The sequence below is a fragment of the Haliotis asinina genome, chromosome 1 (genome assembly GCF_037392515.1).
Source record: "Haliotis asinina isolate JCU_RB_2024 chromosome 1, JCU_Hal_asi_v2, whole genome shotgun sequence".
Classification (NCBI taxonomy): Eukaryota; Metazoa; Mollusca; class Gastropoda; order Lepetellida; family Haliotidae; genus Haliotis; species Haliotis asinina.
In genome coordinates, this window is record NC_090280.1 from 30,173,508 (window position 1) to 30,194,331 (window position 20,824).

General features: G+C 42.0%; 1 protein-coding gene across 1 annotated transcript in view; it reads left to right on the forward strand.

Moving 5' to 3' along the window:
- LOC137290242 (selenoprotein S-like) overlaps nt 1-13,577 on the forward strand; it is a 69,771-nt gene extending 56,194 nt beyond the window's left edge. The window contains exons 5-6 of the mRNA XM_067821003.1: nt 596-665; nt 11,811-13,577. Coding sequence (XP_067677104.1) covers nt 596-665; nt 11,811-11,890 — 150 coding nt within the window. The 3' untranslated portion in view covers nt 11,891-13,577. The remainder of the gene's footprint in view (nt 1-595; nt 666-11,810) is intronic.
- Nucleotides 13,578-20,824: the final 7,247 nt, after the last annotated feature.

Below are 20,824 nucleotides of genomic sequence, written 5' to 3' on the forward strand. Positions count from 1 at the left end.
TGTAAGCAGTGTGCAAAGTAGTATCCAAATTATGTTAGCCAGTCTGCTGGCAAAGCCGGAAAGTTACAAGCCCACAAAATAATTCTCTCGTTGGAAATTTGAATGCAGACACGTGTTTAACAGTTAAGCTGCTAATATGAGGAACATTTTTATCAGGCCATAATCTGGCATGATTTAAATGTGTGTTATAACATAGTAAGTCAGGGAGAGTGATATTTTATACTATGTCATGAAAATTCATCTAGCCAGTCTGGACAGTGACTGTAGAGATTTCTGGTCTGACTGGATTTTTACTAGTTACAGGCTTGCGGGCCAGTGGCTGTTTCTACACTGCCTGATGAGGAGGGCTGCTCATTATATATGTAATGAGTATCTCTCATAATGTAAAGTATGGAACTTTGAATTTGTATGTCAGACTCGCTGACTTGGTTGACTTATTGTATCTCAGGTGCGTAGGTCAATGCTAATGTATTTGTTCACTGGATTGTCTAACCCAGACTTGATTTATTTCCAGACCACTGCCATTTAACTGGAATATTGCATTATACAAAAGAACAATGAAAGCTTGAAATTTGTGATATTTGTTTTCTTTCAGAATGAAGATGGAGAAGAAGCGTCAGGTTTCCAAGGGAAACCCAAACCTAAGAAACCTCTACGCCAATCAGGTGAGTGATGGGTATTGGGTTTCTATTAGGACTTTGGGTTTTCAAAGCCTAGTACTTAAAGTGTTCTCTTGTCATGCCTAAGCTCCGGGTTCGATTCCCCTCTTGTGTTCCCAGTCATCATATTGCTAGAATATTGCAGAAAGTAGCATCTGAATCTAAATTCCTTTCTGTTTTATGGCACATAATTAAATCTGGACAAACCATTTATTAATGTTATGATCACCAGTGTGTCAAGAGATGAAGAGTGAGTAAAACCATACTCACTCACTTGCCCGAGAACAGACTCACTCACTCACTCACTCACCCACCTACCCACCCACCCACTCACTCACTCACTCACTCACTCACTCACTCACTCACTCACCTAGAACAGATGTTTAGCAATTCCACAGAACAAGCTCCTGAGTGAAGGTGTGCCTACACTTGTTGATGAACAGTAGTGAGATCATATATTGTTTCCAGCTCCATCTGCTAACTGAGACCTTTGTTGATTTGATTCTGTGCAGTCAATGAGGTGTGTCTTCATTACAGTCATTATTGCCTGACACTGGCCCTTTGTAAGTGATTACCATGGGTCGTTAGCAGTGTGGCACTAACATGGCAGCCTGTTCCTCAACCAGGACTTCATTTGTATAATGATACAGGTCAGCAGTGTCAAGCTGAGGGATGATAAAGAATAACTACAATAGGCTGTAGTCCTCATACTGCACAAGCAGCCATCAATAAGTTTTGTTTCCTGTAAGTTACACATAGCCAAATATGTTCCCGTTGACTTCTATAGTTCTATAGTAATGTATATACTGTACAAAACAAGTTAGGGATGTTGGTGTATTTATGACTCATATTTTATCAGTATGTCAATGAACAAATACATCATTATTATCATTTTAAAATTTACATATATCCCCAACTATTTTGCCAAGTATATACATGATCTTGTCACCATTGACTTCTATAGCAACACATATACTAGACAAAATAATTTAGGGATGTAGGAATTTTTATGGCTTATATTTTATTAGTATGTCAATGAATAAAACATCATTATCATAATTTCAAAATGTACATATATGCTAAACTATTTTTGTCCAGTATGTATATGATCTTGTCACTGTTCATCAAGAAGTGCAAGTAGTTATTGAAAGGATCTTGTTCTGTAGAATCACTAAACATCTGTTCTTGGGTGGGTGGTATAAGTCATCACACTAAAAAAGGACAGCACTAAATATTAGAAATTATGGTCAGTTTTCATTACTCAATCGATGTACATTTAAAAAACACAATGATCATTGAATCAGTGCTGTCAAATGATTGAGCCTGCAATGAAGGCTACCTATGAAAAGTGATTCTGATTTGGTGTAATGTAATCTTGGTGTAGAATAAAAATAATCATGGCACATAATGAAATGGAGCCTTGAGTTAACTGAGACTTGCTTCATATTCTCGACTAAGTTGGAACAGTGAAACAAATGCATTTCATATGTGATGAGTGTTAACTTAAACCAACACTACTTGTTCTTGGTGTTTCATTTTATGTGCATACATCTTTGTAAAACAAACCAGAAATAGCAGTTTGAAATTTTGATTGTGTGTTAAACAACTTGTAACAACAATGTTAACTAAAATTCTCAGATTTAAATGTTCATTTGTTAAGGTAATGTTCACAATGTTAATTTCACTTTATTTGACTAACTTTTTTTGTTCAAAAGTGAATTTTATCAGATCATTACATTTCCACTGCAAGCAGACTATAACCTTGGTGTGTTGTGACCTGTGAGCCCATCATCCACCAGGCAGGGTCAGGGGTGGCTGCCAAATTTGAGAGATGTTGCAGGGGTAAAAAACTTGCCCTGATAGGGGTCAATTACTGTCTCCATGTAAACAAAACACAAGCACTTGTCTGATAAGGCTTCTGTATTGCAATGATCAGATACATGATGTCAGGAATTTCATTACTGTTATGTGCTCTTCAAACTGCCAAAAAGACCTCACATACAGACAGAAATTATCATGTATTTTGAAGATTTAATAATGCTCATTTGAATCTGAGAATTGTCCACTGTCACCAGAGGCTGAAGGCTAGTGACCCCTTATCTAAAACAGTATGTGGCAGAAGAATGTACTGTGACAAAGTGGGAACAGACTTGGCTGGTGATTTAAGGTTGTTAAGAGGTGGAGCTTGTTTTGTCAGTCATTCAAAGGCTGCAGAGGCTTGGTAACCTTGCTACTAGGCTGTACTGAACATTAAGCCCAAGTCTAGATAACGGTACAGGAAGGGACCATTCATGACTTGTGGCCATGATGGGCGAATCGCATAGAGATGAGTCTTTATGGAGAAGCATGTACAATGTGAATGTCACCCCCAAGAATCCATGTACAAAGGAAGTGAAACCCCCTCTCCACCCCACCCTGCAAGTCTTGTACAAAATCAATGGAAATCCCTCCCTCTCCTGTAATTTTGAAGCATAATTCTTTAATAGTTTTAGGTTCCAAATTGCTGACCCCACTAGTTCATGTGTATGTGTACAAAACTTGTGATACCCCCTCTCCATAAATCATCATCATTCACTTCACCCAAGGCTAATGCCCACATGTGTTACCCCCCACCTACCATTGAAGCCATCATCCACCAACAAGCCTACCACCCACCTACAACACAATCACAACCATGAAGGCTATTATGCTCCAAGAAGGCTACCATCTGCCAGCAAGGCTACCATCTGCCAACAAGGCTACCATCCACCTACATTGCCATATTCCACCAGCAAGGCTACCATCTACCAACAAGGCTACCATCAACAGGGCTACCATCCACCAACAAAGCTACATCCATATGCAAGGCTACTACCCACCTATCTTGTCACCATCTACCAACAAGGCTACCATCTGCCAACAAGGCTACCATCCACCTACATTGCCATATTCCACCAACAAGGCTACCATCTACCAACAAGGCTACCATCAACAGGGCTACCATCCACCAACAAAGCTACATCCATATGCAAGGCTACTACCCACCTATCTTGTCACCATCTACCAACACAGCTACCATCTACCGGACCACCATCTACCAACAAGGCTACCATCCATCTATGGGATCACCATCTACCAACAAGGCTACCATCCATTTATGGGACGACCATCTACCAACAAGGCTGCCATCCATCTACAGGACCACCTTCTACCAAAAGACTACCACCCACCTACATTGCCACATCTACCAGCAGGGCTACAACTATCTTCAGTGCCATATCCAGCGAGCAGACCACCATCCACCATCATGGCTAGCACCCACCTTCAGCGCCATCCTGAGCAAGATGGCCACCTACAGTGTTACCAATAAGTTACTCCCCACCAAGACCACAATCCATCGACAAGGCTAGCACCTAACTACATTGGTAACTTACTTCCCACCTACTGTGCCATTCCTAAACGAGAAGACCACATTTTACCATCATCGCTACAACCCATCAACGCCACCACCCTCCAACAAGGCCATCCCCACCAGAAGTGCCACCCTGAATCCCAATCTAGTGTGACATATATTCACTATCACCTCATGGACTTTGTTATTGTCTTCATATGAGTGATAGGAAGACATCCTCAGGATATAATACTGTTATTTGTCACTGAATACTTTATGCCTGGTTTCTATGAAGAGGTAAATATGCTGTTGTCCCTAGGTGTCTGGTGCACTGACGGAAGACCTGTGCTAAATGAGCCTTGGTCCTCATTTCCGGAGTAACTGTGACATTCAGGCCGTTTAGGCGAATGAGTTATCAATACTGTTGTATCAGATTGTTTCTCGCTGAGATGTTGGGCAATATGGTCTGGCAGTGTTCAGATATGTGGCAGTGTTGAGACATGAAGCAGTGTTGAGACATGTGACAGTGTTGAGACATGAAGCAGTGTTGAGACATGTGGCAGTGTTGAGACAGTGTTGTGGCATGAAGCAGTGTTGAGACATGTGACAGTGTTGAAACATGAAGCAGTGTTGAGACATGTGGCAGTGTTGAGACATGAAGCAGTGTTGAGACATGTGGCAGTGTTGAGACATGAAGCAGTGTTGAGACATGAAGCAGTGTTGAGACATGAAGCAGTGTTGAGACATGTGGCAGTGTTGAGACATGTGGCAGTGTTGAGACATGTGGCAGTGTTGAGACATGAAGCAGTGTTGAGACATGAGGCAGTGTTGAGACATGTGGCAGTATTGAGACATGTGGCAGTGTTGAGACATGAAGCAGTGTTGAGACGTGGCAGTGTTGAGACATGAAGCAGTGTTGAGACATGTGACAGTGTTGAGACATGAAGCAGTGTTGTGACAGTGTTGAGACATGAAGCAGTGTTGAGACATGTGACAGTGTTGAGACATGAAGCAGTGTTGAGACATGTGACAGTGTTGAGACATGAAGCAGTGTTGAGATATGTGACAGTGTTGAGACATGAAGCAGTGTTGAGACATGAAGCAGTGTTGAGACATGAAGCAGTGTTGAGACATGAAGCAGTGTTGAGACATGTGACAGTGTTGAGACATGTGACAGTGTTGAGACATGTGACAGTGTTGAGACATGAAGCAGTGTTGAGACATGAAGCAGTGTTGAGACATGTGACAGTGTTGAGACATGAAGCAGTGTTGAGACATGTGACAGTGTTGAGACATGAAGCAGTGTTGAGACATGTGACAGTGTTGAGACATGAAGCAGTGTTGAGACATGAAGCAGTGTTGAGACATGTGACAGTGTTGAGACATGTGGCAGTGTTGAGACATGAAGCAGTGTTGAGACATGTGGCAGTGTTGAGACATGTGACAGTGTTGAGACATGAAGCAGTGTTGAGACATGAAGCAGTGTTGAGACATGTGACAGTGTTGAGACATGAAGCAGTGTTGAGACATGAAGCAGTGTTGAGACATGAATCAGTGTTGAGACATGTGACAGTGTTGAGACATGTGACAGTGTTGAGACATGTGGCAGTGTTGAGACATGTGACAGTGTTGAGACATGAAGCAGTGTTGAGACATGAAGCAGTGTTGAGAGATGTGACAGTGTTGAGACATGAAGCAGTGTTGAGACATGTGACAGTGTTGAGACATGTGACAGTGTTGAGACATGTGGCAGTGTTGAGACATGTGACAGTGTTGAGACATGAGGCAGTGTTGAGACATGTGACAGTGTTGAGACATGAAGCAGTGTTGAGACATGTGACAGTGTTGAGACATGAAGCAGTGTTGAGACATGCGACAGTGTTGAGACATGAAGCAGTGTTGAGACATGTGACAGTGTTGAGACATGAGGCAGTGTTGAGACATGTGACAGTGTTGAGACATGAAGCAGTGTTGAGACATGTGACAGTGTTGAGACATGAAGCAGTGTTGAGACATGTGACAGTGTTGAGACATGAAGCAGTGTTGAGACATGTGACAGTGTTGAGACATGAAGCAGTGTTGAGACATGAAGCAGTGTTGAGACATGTGACAGTGTTGAGACATGAAGCAGTGTTGAGACATGCGACAGTGTTGAGACATGAAGCAGTGTTGAGACATGTGACAGTGTTGAGACATGAAGCAGTGTTGAGACATGTGGCAGTGTTGAGACATGAAGCAGTGTTGAGACATGTGACAGTGTTGAGACATGTGACAGTGTTGAGACATGAAGCAGTGTTGAGACATGTGACAGTGTTGAGACATGAAGCAGTGTTGAGACATGTGGCAGTGTTGAGACATGAAGCAGTGTTGAGACATGTGACAGTGTTGAGACATGTGACAGTGTTGAGACATGAAGCAGTGTTGAGACATGTGACAGTGTTGAGACATGAAGCAGTGTTGAGACATGTGACAGTGTTGAGACATGAAGCAGTGTTGAGATATGTGACTGTTGAGACATGAAGCAGTGTTGAGACATGTGACAGTGTTGAGACATGAAGCAGTGTTGAGACATGTGGCAGTGTTGAGACATGAAGCAGTGTTGAGACATGTGGCAGTGTTGAGACATGTGACAGTGTTGAGACATGTGACAGTGTTGAGACATGAAGCAGTGTTGAGACATGTGACAGGGTTGAGACATGTGGCAGTGTTGAGACATGTGGCAGTGTTGAGACATGTGACAGTGTTGAGACATGAAGCAGTGTTGAGACATATGGCAGTGTTGAGACATGAAGCAGTGTTGTGACATGTGGCAATGTTGAGACATGAAGCAGTGTTGAGATATTTAGCAGTGGTGAGACATGTGGCAGTGTTGTTGAGATCTCATCATATAGTTTGAATGTTGCTGAGTCTGACATTAAACAGTAAACAAACAATCAAACAATGTTGGGAAATTGACCCAAGCCACAGTACATTCTTGTCAACCATTGCAGGGATTGGGAAAGGGAGGGGCCATGGGCCATTTTGCTCATTGGAATACAAAATGGCCCATTAAAGTTTGAAGTTTACTATTGATACAAGGGCAGGGACCCATTCTAAATTCAGAAAATGGCTAATAATCCTGAAAATGGCCCATTGTCAAAGTTCTCTTTCCCAATATCTGCATTGTACAGCAGTAATTCTGCTGCAACAAATATACACTCATGACACAGTCACAAATGTGGCATTGACACTGTTTTACCACAGATTCCTCATAGATGTGGAAAGGTTTTTGTTGCTCCTAATTACATGTACATATGTCATTGAGATGCAGCAACCAAGGAGTCATCTCAAGATTTATGAGAAAAATACATTATTGTATTGAGCCGAAACCTTTCAAAATAGAAGCCACTGACTGTGTTCTTGAAAGTCTTTGTTGTTTAAACTATGAAACTACAGACAATCACTTGTTTTGATCATTATGTCTTGTGACTGTATCTGATGGTAAGTCTGGCCTTTGTATCTTCAACCGGGGACTAATTAATCTTCGAATGAATCTTGTTAAAATGTCAACGTTTTGGGATGACATATACTGCGAGAAATGAAGCGACTACGTTTGTGGTCAGGCGGTGGTATTTATGATGGTGTTTCCTCTGAAGCTGTGTGAAGACTCCATATGGCACACCAGCTTCAGCAACAATTAATCTGCCCTCATCAGACTGCTGATCCATATATTGGAATATTAGTATTTCAGCACCAGACAAATCATACACTTTTGTTTGCTGTTAGAGTACGATGTCGGATTGTATTACAGTTTACTTGTCTGCGCTGCTGCCTCATTTGTGAGAATTCCTGTTGTGGTAACAAAGATTCTGATGCGACACCATTGTTCATGGTCCATCCTGTGTGTTTATTCTTCATCCATCCAAGATTACATTTTTCTCCTTCCTCATCTGATCACTACTTCATTCAAGGGACAGTGAGGCAGCTTTGTGGTTAGAGCATACCTCATATGGGTATGATGGGTGAAGCCCGTTTCTGGTGTGCCCCCACCTTGATGTTGCTGGAATATTGCTAGAAGTGGCATAAAACCATACTCACTCACTCTTCCTCATCTGAATTAAATGAAGCAATAAGATTTTAAGGAACATGTCCCTTATATAGTAATCAGGATGGCTTGGTAGCCAAGAGGTTAAAGCATTTGCTTGTCACACTGGAGACCCAGCGTCAGTTCCTCACATGGGTACAATGAATGAAGCCCGTTTCTAGTCTACCCTGTCAGTCTCTGTCGAACACTCACTTACTCAAGCAACACTCAGTCAAACAATCGCCCACTCAACCCTTCACTTACTCAACCATGACTCAACCCATGAACAAATAACATTCAACGCACATTGAGTGAGTGAGTGAGTGAGTTTAGTTTTACGTCGCACTTAGCAATATTCCAGCTATATGGCGACGGTCTGTAAATAATCGAGTCTGGACCAGACAATCCAGTGATCAACAACATGAGCATCGATCTGCGCAATGGGGAACCGATGACATGTGTCAACCAAGTCAGCTAGTCTGACCACCCGATCCCGTTAGTCGCCTCTTACGACAAGCATAGTCACCTTTTATGGCAAGCATGGGTTGCTGAAGGCCTATTCTACCCCGGGACCTTCACGGGTCTCAACGCACATTGAAAACTCCACCTTCACAGTGTTGAAGATAGCAGACTCTCAAAACCAGTGAGCACCGAATGATGCATCTTCATGCAAATGATGGCTATCAAACATTGCCATTTTCATTTTTTCTCAATTGTCTCAACTTTCTACAGATAATAATGGTTCAAATTCAGTATAATTTTGAAAATCATGATCATATTTCATATTTATTCACGACATAATATCTCTTAACTGTTATTAGAAAGAATATTGCTATTAGTGTTTTTCTGCAAATCCTGCCATGATTACATCTCAGAGCAAAGAAAACTATTGACGTTGATGATAATCCACTCTACTTTAATTGTATCTATGACCATCCTGCTTTCCAATCACGGAGCTTAACTTCCTGGAAATGACGAATGTGTGTTTACGTTGTGTTGGTATTGTTGGTAGAATTCTCCTGGACAGAACAAAAAACGACATTCTGCTGCCAGATAATGAATGACTTGACTGAGTCCTTCATGTGTATTATAATTAGTAAATGTCATGGACTACAGAATGTTTATTTTGCATGTTCTGAAGGTTTATTTTTTTTAAGCTTTGCTTTGATAGTCTGGCTTAAAGTTTGTGTTTTAAAGGAAACCAAGTATTTACCAAATGTGAATATCCCCTGAAGATACAGATGAGAATTGATCGGGATCAGGTGGTCAGGCTCGCTGACTTGGTTGACACTTGGTTGATCAGAGGATTGTCTGGTCCAGACCTGATAATTTACAGACCATAACCATGTATTGTAAATATTGCTGAGTGTGGAGTTAAACAACAAGCAAACATTGATTTTAGTCTAGTTGGGTAGCCTAGAGGTTTGAATGTTCGTTCATCTTGACCTGGATTTGATTCCCACATGGGTACAATGTATGAACCCCATTTCATGTGTTGCCTGCCGTGATATTGCTGGAATATTGCTAAAAGTGGCATTAAACACAAATCGTTCACTCAGTCCTAGTTCAAGCAACATTACAATAAGGGCTCTGGTGTCAGCAAACTAAAACCAGTGTGAAACTAAAATCACACACTGATATGCTCACTGATATACTTGCTTGCTCGCTCACTCACTCACTCACTCACCCACCTGCCCGCCCGCCCACCCACTCACTCACCCACCCACTCACTCACCCACTCACTCACTCATCCAGTGTCCCAACCAACCAACCAACCAACCAGTCTCTGATATAGATGAACTTAGGCACCTTGGTTACCCTTGCCTTCTTGTCCCTAAATATGTTGTAGCTTATAGCGACATATTTTAGCAAGGCATTTTGACAAGGGAAGCTATTGGTGATGGATCATAATGAAGGTGATAGAAACCAGCACATTTGGATTCAGATATCTACTACAGATACTGGCACTTAAATCATGTTAATGATGAGAGACTTCACCATGAGATCAATGAGATGAAATACTTTCTGATACAGTCAAAGTCTTGTTGAAGTCCTGACATGAGAGGTAATTGTTTCGGTCAGTTCTGTGGGTGAAGTTACAGGATTTGGATGAAAATGCTGTTGTCTTTGCGGATATTAATGGCCAGAAGTTCTTTGGTCCTGTTTGCATTATCACCTGTGGTTCAGTGGATGGAGCTTTTGCCTTGGAAGGCGTGGAATGTTGAGTTTTAATCCATGTCGCACCAAGGACATTAAAGACGTGTATATTCTTCAGCATCACATTGTTCTGTCATCCGCTGGGAGTCATATTTAGGAATCAAGATCAATGGTCACACCTGTACAAAATGCTTTGGGCCTTCTTTCAGAAAGCACTAAGGTGATCATAAGTCACTAAGGTAACCTTAGTGCAGTGTTAAAGAATGGGTGTTAAAGTTAACCAAAGTAAAGGTTACAATGCTTCATGAAGAGAGCCTCTAGTAATACATATTTGTGCCATGAGGTGCAACTTTAGACTTTAGACTTTCAGGGTGAAATGGTAGACCACTGTATAAGTAGAACCCTGGTATTTTACTCCTGTTCAGTATGCTGTCTTGCAATCCAAAAATTTGGTATTTTCGCTTTTGTACCTTTTTAAACCTTTTCTAAAATGCCTAGAAATTGAAACGTTTGTCAAGATGTATCCAGGTTTGGCTGTTGTACTTGTTTTCTGCATTATAATCATATCACATATATCTAAAAAGAACCAGACCGAGCCGAAGACCTTCTACCACAATACATACCGTACCATGATAAGAGCGTACTGTTTCATCTCTAGTACCTGGAGCTTTAGGTCTTTCATTATTAATAAGTCTGTGCATTTAAATAAACATCTCTTAGAAATGTAAACTTTCATTGAGAAAATGTCCTATAGTTTGAAAAACTGTTACACTTTTCTTGTCTATATTTACCTTTATAGGTTGTACAGCTCTACATTCTATCATTGAAATGCTGTTGAGAGCGAGCTATATGTTCCATAGACATATATTGTCTTGTTTCTAACTGATGCTGTTGGAAGATAATTATACAAAATGATAAAGCTGTCATTAGGCTGAACTGTACTGAGTGAGTTTAGTTTTACACTGCTTTTGCAATATTCCATCAATATCATGGCAGGGGACACCAGAAATGGGCTTGATACATTGTACCCGTGTGTGGGAATCAAACCTGGATCTTTGGCATAATGAAGCTTTAACCACTAGGCTACCCCACAGCCTTACACTGTTCTTCATTCAAAGCAAGCCATGTGAATAACATTTGAGGTGCAAACCACTTCATTTGACCATCTTTTCTTCCGTGAGTGGACCTATGAAGGTTCAGGTTTGAATATCGGACTTCAGTAACCTGTGCTTGTTATAAGAGACGACTAACAGGATGTGGTGGTCAGATTCACTAGCCTGGTTGACACCTGTCATAGATTCTCAGTTGTGCAGATTGATGCTCATGCTGTTGTTCACTAGATTTTCTGACTCGATTATTTACAGACCGTCACTGTTTTGGTGGATTATTTCCAAGTGCGGTGTATAACTTTACTCATTCACTTTCACTCACTCACTCACTCACTCACTCTCTCTCTCTCTCTCTCTCACTCACTCACTCACTCACTCACTCACTCACTCCACAGTGCACGAATCCTACCCAAACCCAATTCAAGTGAATAACTATTTGCTTTCTCTTGCAGATTACAATCCTCTGATGGGAGGAGGCAGCTCTGGAACGTACCGCCCACCAAGGCGAGGCGGTGCAGGCGGGGGTGGATGAGGTTAATAAGTGTGAACCTTGAAGTCATGTGACTTATGGTCACATACTCGGTTCACAGATATTCGACAACCATGTGGTCCACAACAGAAAGTCTAATGTGTATTAGTTAGATTCATTCTGAGGTTCTGTCGTTTTTTTCCACTGTAACATGTAATGATATGTTTATTTTTTAGCTCCCTGGTAAACCCAAACATTACCATAGTCCTGCCATAAAATATGAAAGCACTTGTTAAGCTTATCAAAGATCCACACCTAACACAAAGTAGCCATACTGAACAAATTTAATTCCATCTCAAAGTTTTATGCTCTACTGCAGCATAGAATGCAAGTCACAAAAGTCTTTCTGAAACACATGAAGATATACCCCTCACCACAACACAGATTTTTAACAAACACACTGAATGTCTGCCATAAACATAGCACCCTGATCAAACCAGCCAACCTTACCATGCCAACTCTCAGATATTCCCAAACACCTAAGACCCTATATTGCAGAGCTCTTAAAGTTCATTGTAATATCCACAGGGCAAAAGGAAATGAAGCATTTTGATACATCTAATTTCAGTCAGAAATACACTGGTTCAACTCAAACCTGTAGCTGGCATTCTTTATAGAAAAGCATCTGCACTTCTTCAGTACATGGGAGTGTTATTGTCCTCCTGGCACAGTGCTATCACCATGTTCAAAATCTTACATTGTGGTAATTAGAAACGCAAGTAATTAATTTACACGATTATTTCAGGAAGTGAAGTAACCAGATTATGATCAGGTTCTCACCTTTGAGGAATTTTCATAAAAAATATGTCCCTTTGTAATTGTGTGCCAGTAACTTGAACCATGTGTGTGTAATGTTCAGATGTTCTTGGAAATTGTCTGGCTACTCTACTAAACATGCAGCTCATTTTTACTTGCACTATTGTATGAATAGCTTTTGGGGGCTGGATTGAACTGATTGGAATACCTTTATTGGAGTCTTCCAGAGCGGTAGAGTAGACAGTGGTTAAAGTGATACCACACATGGGTACATTGTGTGATGTCCATTTCTGGTGTTCCCTGTCAGATATTGTTGGAATGCTTGCTAAAAGCTGGTGTAAACCCATACTGACTCACTCACTGACATTTATGACAAGTGATATTGTTTCCAGGTTGTTGAACGTTAATTTTGTTAAGTCTGTTAATTTTTTCTGTTGTAGACCACACTGTTTTTTGTTTTAACAGCTAAGAGCCTTGACCATAATGACATAGGAAACCCATATACAGAGTTGCTGATTACAACATGAGACAAACATTCGTTATCAATATGGCTTAGCCGATGCTTCAGTTCTGTCATTTTTGTTCAGTCCATCCTATTCTTATTAACTACAGACACCCTAAGAACGCAGTAGTTTGGGTGCTGTCCTATACAAATAAACTTGTTTCAGTTGTCAATGTTTCTATTACTGAAATGACTTTGTGAAGTGTGTTCATTTCTCAAATACAGGGTCATTATTTAGGAAAGGGTGCAATAGTATTTGGTTTTCTTATGTGGATAGTACTGGTTCCATTACTCATGGTCAGGGCCTTGTCATGACGTTAGCCCTGAAAAGGCATTGAGTGTCACAGTGCTAGCTGATGGAAGGCTGTTATGAAGATGTATATATTTTGTATGCAACATGTGCAATTTGTCAATAAACTATGTGGGAGTTTAGTCTTGTCATGTCATCAGTGTATATTTTATGTTTTATATTTTCTATTTATTTTTTATTTAAGAATTTGTTTTTAGCACCTCATATTTGGGATTACAGTTAGCAAAGTACAGATTATAGTATTTTTGTTGGGGTGAGTCCCATCTGGGATTCGAACCCACACTCTCAGAGTCTGGCACCTAATGAAGAGCAACCAAAGTCAGACACCTAGGCCTGTCAGCCACAGGGGTTTCCACAAAAAACAAGGAAAGTCTTGTCATGGTTATCAGTGGTTATTTTATATTTTATATTTTATGTTTGCAGCTTGTGGCAGTGGTTATACTTTGTGGCAGTGGTTACAGGTTGTATACTTTTTCTTTGTAGTATATTTTACATTTGGGATTACAATTTCTTCATAAAGTACAGATTTTTTTACTGTTGTTGAACCCTTTGGCCACTGATGGTTCAACAGGGGATAATCTACAACATCTGTAGATGGTCTCCCTGCTTCAACTGTATATGGATGTCAGATGACTGACTGTCTACACCATAGACTTTGTGTTCCTCTCTGATATGTGTACATGCCATTTAGAAAGTGAACAAATTTAACATGTTAATCTAGGATTTCTTAGTAAAGTACAGATTCCAGTATATTCCGTTGTTGAATCTCATCTCACACCCTCAGTGTCAGCCATTATCTCACACCCTTAGAACCTCACTCACCCTCTTCACACCATCCCTCACTCACTCAAGCAGTCACACCTTACCACAGTCACACCATCTTCCTCACCTACCCACCCTCAATCACTCAAAATCACTCACTCCCTCACACCCTCACTCACTCAAACTCTAACATCATTCCTTACTGACATCTTAGCTCAGTCTCACACACCCTCAGTCACATCTTTCCATACTGACCCCTCAGCTCACGCCTTCTCTCCTTCAGTCTCTCACAGCCTCACTCACTCACAGCCTCAGTCAGTCACATCTCCCCATACTTACACCTTACCACACCTACTCTCCTTCAGTCTCTCACACCCTCACTCACTCACAGCCTCAGTCAGTCACATCTCCCCATACTTACACCTTACCACACCTACTCTCCTTCAGTCTCTCACAGCCTCACTCACTCACAGCCTCAGGCAGTCACATCTCCCCATACTTACACCTTACCACACCTACTCTCCTTCAGTCTCTCACACCCTCACTTACCGACACCCTCAGTCAGTCACATCTCCCCATACTTACACCTTACCACACCTACTCTCCTTCAGTCTCTCACACCCTCACTCACTCACACCCTCACTCACTCACACCCTCACTCACCCTCACTCACTCAGCCAAATCCTCAGTCAGTCACTCCTTCTTTGCTCTGATTTTCTGGTTCAGGCTTAGTTATTTACAGACGATGGCCGTCACATAGTTGGAATATTGCTGAGTGCAGCGTCAAACAACAAATAAAACAAAAATGTGTAATGCATTTGTTTCTGGCACATCTCAATGACACAAAAAATAAATAAATCGAAAATATATCTGTGAGTAGTTTACCCAGTAAATGACAGCATTCTAATAATGAGATCATTATTGTGTAACTTCTCCAAATGTCACTCAAAATGCAAATAACAGGTTGGCGCAAGAGAAAGACAAAATAATTGAACTCGTGATGGTAATTTGTGAAAATTCTACCACTTCGCAAAAGCCAAAACCCGTTCATTTGACAAAAATCGATTTTTAAGATACAGACTCAAATTCCAGCATTTGTAATAGTAGTACAGGAAGTGAATGCAACAATCATTACTTCTACCATGTGTTGCTAATGGTCGTAAAGGGGGGCAATTTTGAATTTGAGAAATACAACATGTTTTGCCTTAAAAGTCTAAAGTATGTCATATGTGAACATGTAATTACATGAGTTCATCACACCCACCCGTGTACCATAAAGCACAACTCCGAGGCTATGGTTGGGAAAGTAAGACCCCAGACCGGACGGTGCTGAGTCGCCGAGCAGTCTTAACAAAATGTTGAGGACATCCAATTGTAAAGTTATGAAGTTAAGTACGTGAAGCCATTTCGAGCGTTGCTTACGAGTTAACAAACCTTAAAATCCCTATTGTATTTGTAAACATGGGTGTTAAAAAGGAGGAACACGATCGGTTACGGGCTGCACGCCCGCCAGATTCCAAGTGAAGCAGTGTGTACCTCTTCTTCCAGTGGGATAAACATTTGGATCGGAACACCGGCTCTCACTGTAATAAAGAAGTTGTTCATCCATGTATTGTTTAGCCCCCTCCCCCTCTCCTTACTGCTCCAGCCTCTCAAAGAAGGTAGTTTTGAATCTCAGGAAAGCTGCTGTCGATGGGATAATATCGACTTTCTCTTCGTCTTTTTAAAGGTCGGTCCGGGTTATATTTGTTTGTCATCCTGGAGTACAAATATCTGATTTCAAGCACCGTTTTCAGGAAGTGAGTGAGTGCGTGGTAATATCATAGATTTTGGTTTATTGATTTATTACAGAGGTTGAAAAGAACCGAAGTAATGGAAGTGTAAAGTGTGTAAGGTTTGAAGAGGAAACAGATGGAGCTACTGGGTGTGTGTCGACGGTTATGTCTCTTTATTTCGTATACAAAGTCTCATAGTCAGTTTCCAGTTCTGCAAATAGTGTTTAAAATAGAATTGAAATATCTGCAGATTATGTACACAAACTATACACAGAGTTAACACACTGAGGGAAAGAGGAAAGAAAACAGCGCTATGGCAGTGTTCATATACTCATGGAAAAATTTAAGGGAACGAATGAAATAGCCGTGACTTTTAATCTTTGAAACAGTAAGAGAAAAGTTCATACAGATGAAAAGGCTTATGTCAAGTGATGAAAATCAATATCGGGAGTGTCCCCCATGTCTCTGGAGAACTGCTTGGCATCGTCGTGGCATGCTGCGAATGAGTGTACGGATGGTACCAATCGGAATTCTACGCCATTCTTCCTGGGGAGCCACGAAAAGTTCATCCAAATTGTTGGGTTGAACAGGTATGTCCCGAACATTGCGGCCAAGAACATCCCAAAGATGTTCGATGGGGTTAAGATCAGGACTTTTACCCGGCCATTGCAACATCCGGACACCTGCAGCCCTCAGTCTGTCCCGACAAACATGAGCGATGTGAGGGCGGGCATTGTCATGCTGGAACTCGAACATTCGACCTGCTGTACGCGCAAAAGGGATCACAGTCGGGTTCAAGATCTCATCACGATATCGTACACCTGTTATCCTGCCATCAACACGCACAAGATCTGTTTTGTGGTTAAAGGGAAATCCGCCCCACACCATAACAGAGCCCCTCCAAAATGATCATGCTGTTTAATGGTGCAGGCACTGTGACGTTCCCCAACGCGTCTCCAAACTCGAATTCGACCGTCATTATGGTCAAGGGTGTACCTGCTCTCATCACTAAACATGGTGTTTCTCTATTGACGTACGGTTCTTCCTCCACGGTTCCGTGCCCACTGCAGTCTCAAGCGCTTGTGTTGCTCAGTCATGTTGATTCTAGCCAATGGACTACGACTTTTTAGACCAGCCGATTTAAGACGATTACGCATTGTACGTGAACAAATTCTGACGTTTGTTCTTCGCCTGAATTCCGTATTGATTTTGGAGGAGGATTTCAACCTGTCTCGCAGAGCAATAAGGAGTAGGGTCCGGTCATCCCGTGGGGTGGTTTTCTTTTCCTGTCCCCGACCACGCCTCATTTTGACGTCACCAGTCGCTCTACAGAGATTCCAAAGTCTGGATATCACGCTAACAGACTTGTGAAAAGTTGTTGCAACCTGTCGTAATGAGCTCCCACCATTAACTATGCCAGTTGCCTCCCATTTCTGTGCCAAAGTTAAGTACTGTCTCGCCATGTTAACAATGTTTTTAACCGATGTGTTTGACAGTGCACATACACGTCACGTGTAAATCTAAGTGCATGTAACTTTAGGAGCATGTAGTGCACATGCATGGAAAGCATTATGGTGAGTTTGAGTGAACTGCTCTTCACGAAAACGATAATACACGATGCTGAAGTTAGTAAACAGAAATATTGAATTGCCCAAAGAAACATGCGTTCCCTTAATTTTTTCCATGAGTATATATTTATACCAATGTTCCCTCACACAGCACTATTCAAAGCTGGTGGTGAAAACTGAAAAATATTAAAGAAACAGTTGAATTTCCCTGTGTTCCTTACTTGTTTCTCACAGTAACTTATATAAAGGGAACTGTAGTTATAGCTATACTTGAGACATTAACTGGTTAAGATTACCGTGTTTCTTCTAATAAACACACGGGAGCGTATTTCTTTCAACAGAGTTCCAGACGCAGCGCTTATTAGGGTCCTGGCGTTTATATGCTTACTGGGTCTAAATACCGTAATTGTTAGCAAACTGCTTTATCCCCGGCTCACATTAGAGAAACGGGCTCTTATTAGAGGAAATACGGTACATCATACACTTTGGAGGCCAACACATTACTGTCTGCACAAAGTATTTATCTGCACGATTTAACCGGATTTGTGATCATGTTTTGTTTAAATTATACATATGTTAGCGTCGTAATGTATCCTTACCCAAAAATAACAAAAGACCTTAGGTACTACCAAGGTAATCATCTGAAGTGAAACTGTGGGCTGAGGTTATCCCCAGACAGTATTCCAGTGATATCAACTTAGTGCTGTTGAATGTGGGGGGGGGGGGGGGGGGGGGGGGGGAGGGGGGGGGGAAACCTGGTGTAATGCATATACTGAATGCTAACAACTTCAGCGAAACAATCCGGGCACGGTGGGGTAGACAAGTGGTTAAAGCGACACGTGGAAGACGCCGGGTTCAATTCCCTACTTGGACACAAGTGAAGCCCATTCCTGGTGTTTCTGGAATATTGCTAAAGGCGGCGTAAAGTAAACCCACACACTCAGGGCCAGCACATGGTGCTAACACACCGTGAGACATAACAGGCGCAAACTGGGACTCTAACCTTCGATCATAAGTCTCTGGTATTCCCCTTGGGTGCGACTGCAGCACTAACTGAGCAAGCACTATAAAACACGCTTAAGTTTGGGCTGGTACAAGCGACCACACACACGCACGTCGTCAAATAAGCGAAATATTCGGAAGTTCGACCTTAAACCCCCTCTCCTTCCCTGATCGTCTTTAGCCAGGATAAGTGCAATTGTCGCTGGATTGTCACTGTCTCTCCATGCCCGGAGAAGTTTTGTTGTCCGGATCAGGAAAGCTTTGGTGTCTGAGTCAAGGAAATTTCGTTGCCCGGATCAAGGAAGTTTAGCATACAATTGTTCCATTTTCATGGTCTAAAGCACGCATAAGTAAACAGTCTAAGTATACATAATTACTAGTGGTCAAAATACATCGTCTTTTGTTGGTTACTAAGCCCTGTTGGAATCGTTGGTAACAATGGCTGATGCTGTAGCTAAAGCAGCACTCAACAAATCTGTGGCACTGCTTCTTATCCCATACACTGATTATAAACCCGCGACTGGACCTCGCAGACGCGATCTAATGCAAAGAGTTAGATACACAAATAGTATATATAAATTACTTGAGTGAGTATGGTTTTACGCCGCTCTTAGCATTCCAGTAATGCCACGGCGGAGGACACCATGGAAGCGGTCACACACTTGGTACCCAAGTCGGGAATAGAACCCAGGCGTGGCGAGTGATGCTTTAACCACTTGGCTACCTCGCTGCCCTAGTTACTTGAAATTAAACCAACCATCAGTTGCACATACTTGGACTGCCAGTCCAGGCTTGAATTGGCCATTTCCAGATGATACCGTGGTTATATATAATCATACTAATTTTTTTTAAATGGTGAGGATCCTTCGTTTTGTGTCCCTTGTTATGGGGGGCTCACCTTCCTGATTGACTATATCGTGATTAACATCACAAGGGAATTAACTCGGCGAGACAATCCAGTGATCAACAACATGAGCATCGATCAACGCAGTTGGGATACGATGACGTATCAACCAAGCCAACGAATCTGACTACCCGATTCCGTTAGTCGCCGTTATCAAGCAATTATGCAAACTGTAAGAGTCTGGATAACAAGTGAGTTTTGTTTTACGCCGTTTTCAGCAATATTCCAGCAATATCACTGCGCGGACACCAGACATGGACTTCGCATCCATTGTACCCATGAAGGGAATAGAACCGGAGTTTTCGGCATGACACACGTACGCTTGAACCACTTGGCTACCTCGCCGCCCTTTGAGTTCTTGAAGCAGCCCGTGTTCTTTTATACATTTTACGTTCGGAACGATCGGGTCAGCGTTTGAAAATCAAGTCACAGGTTTCAGAAATCCAAACAACGTCTGTTCCTAAAGCCGAATCCATTCGATCAGGAATTTGGAAATACTCGAATCTGACTGGTCAGTCAGAGGATTCAAATCGCATTAACCAACTGGAATTCAAACACTGGAAACATACTTCTTTAATTAAACCAAAGCGGTTTCATTTTCCGGAAGCGAAGCCACACAGTAACAGCATGAATCTCTCCAAATGAACATATCTGATACCAGCACCAGTTAATAGGAGAGAAATATGTTCCAGTTAAATCGCCTGGTCAGTCATAATGCGGATTAGTGGGCTCTGATATGTAGTAATAACTTCTGTAAACGTGATAATCCTGAATGTTTTGGATGGCGGAAAGTTCAAGTCATGGTTCTTCAACATTACAGAGACCCGTGAAGGTCCGGTGTAGAACAGGCCTTCAGCAACCCACACTTGCAACTAACGTACAGAGACCCGTGAAGGTCCGGTGTAGAACAGGCCTTCAGCAACCCACGCTTGCCATAAAAGGCGACTGTACTTGTCGTAAGAGGCAACTAACGTACAGAGACCCGTGAAGGTCCGGTGTAGAACAGGCCTTCAGCAACCCACGCTTGCCATAAAAGGCGACTGTACTTGTCGTAAGAGGCAACTAACGTACAGAGACCCGTGAAGGTCCGGTGTAGAACAGGCCTTCAGCAACCCACGCTTGCCATAAAAGGCGACTGTACTTGTCGTAAGAGGCAACTAACGTACAGAGACCCGTGAAGGTCCGGTGTAGAACAGGCCTTCAGCAACCCACGCTTGCCATAAAAGGCGACTGTACTTGTCGTAAGAGGCAACTAACGTACAGAGACCCGTGAAGGTCCGGTGTAGAACAGGCCTTCAGCAACCCACGCTTGCCATAAAAGGCGACTGTACTTGTCGTAAGAGGCAACTAACGTACAG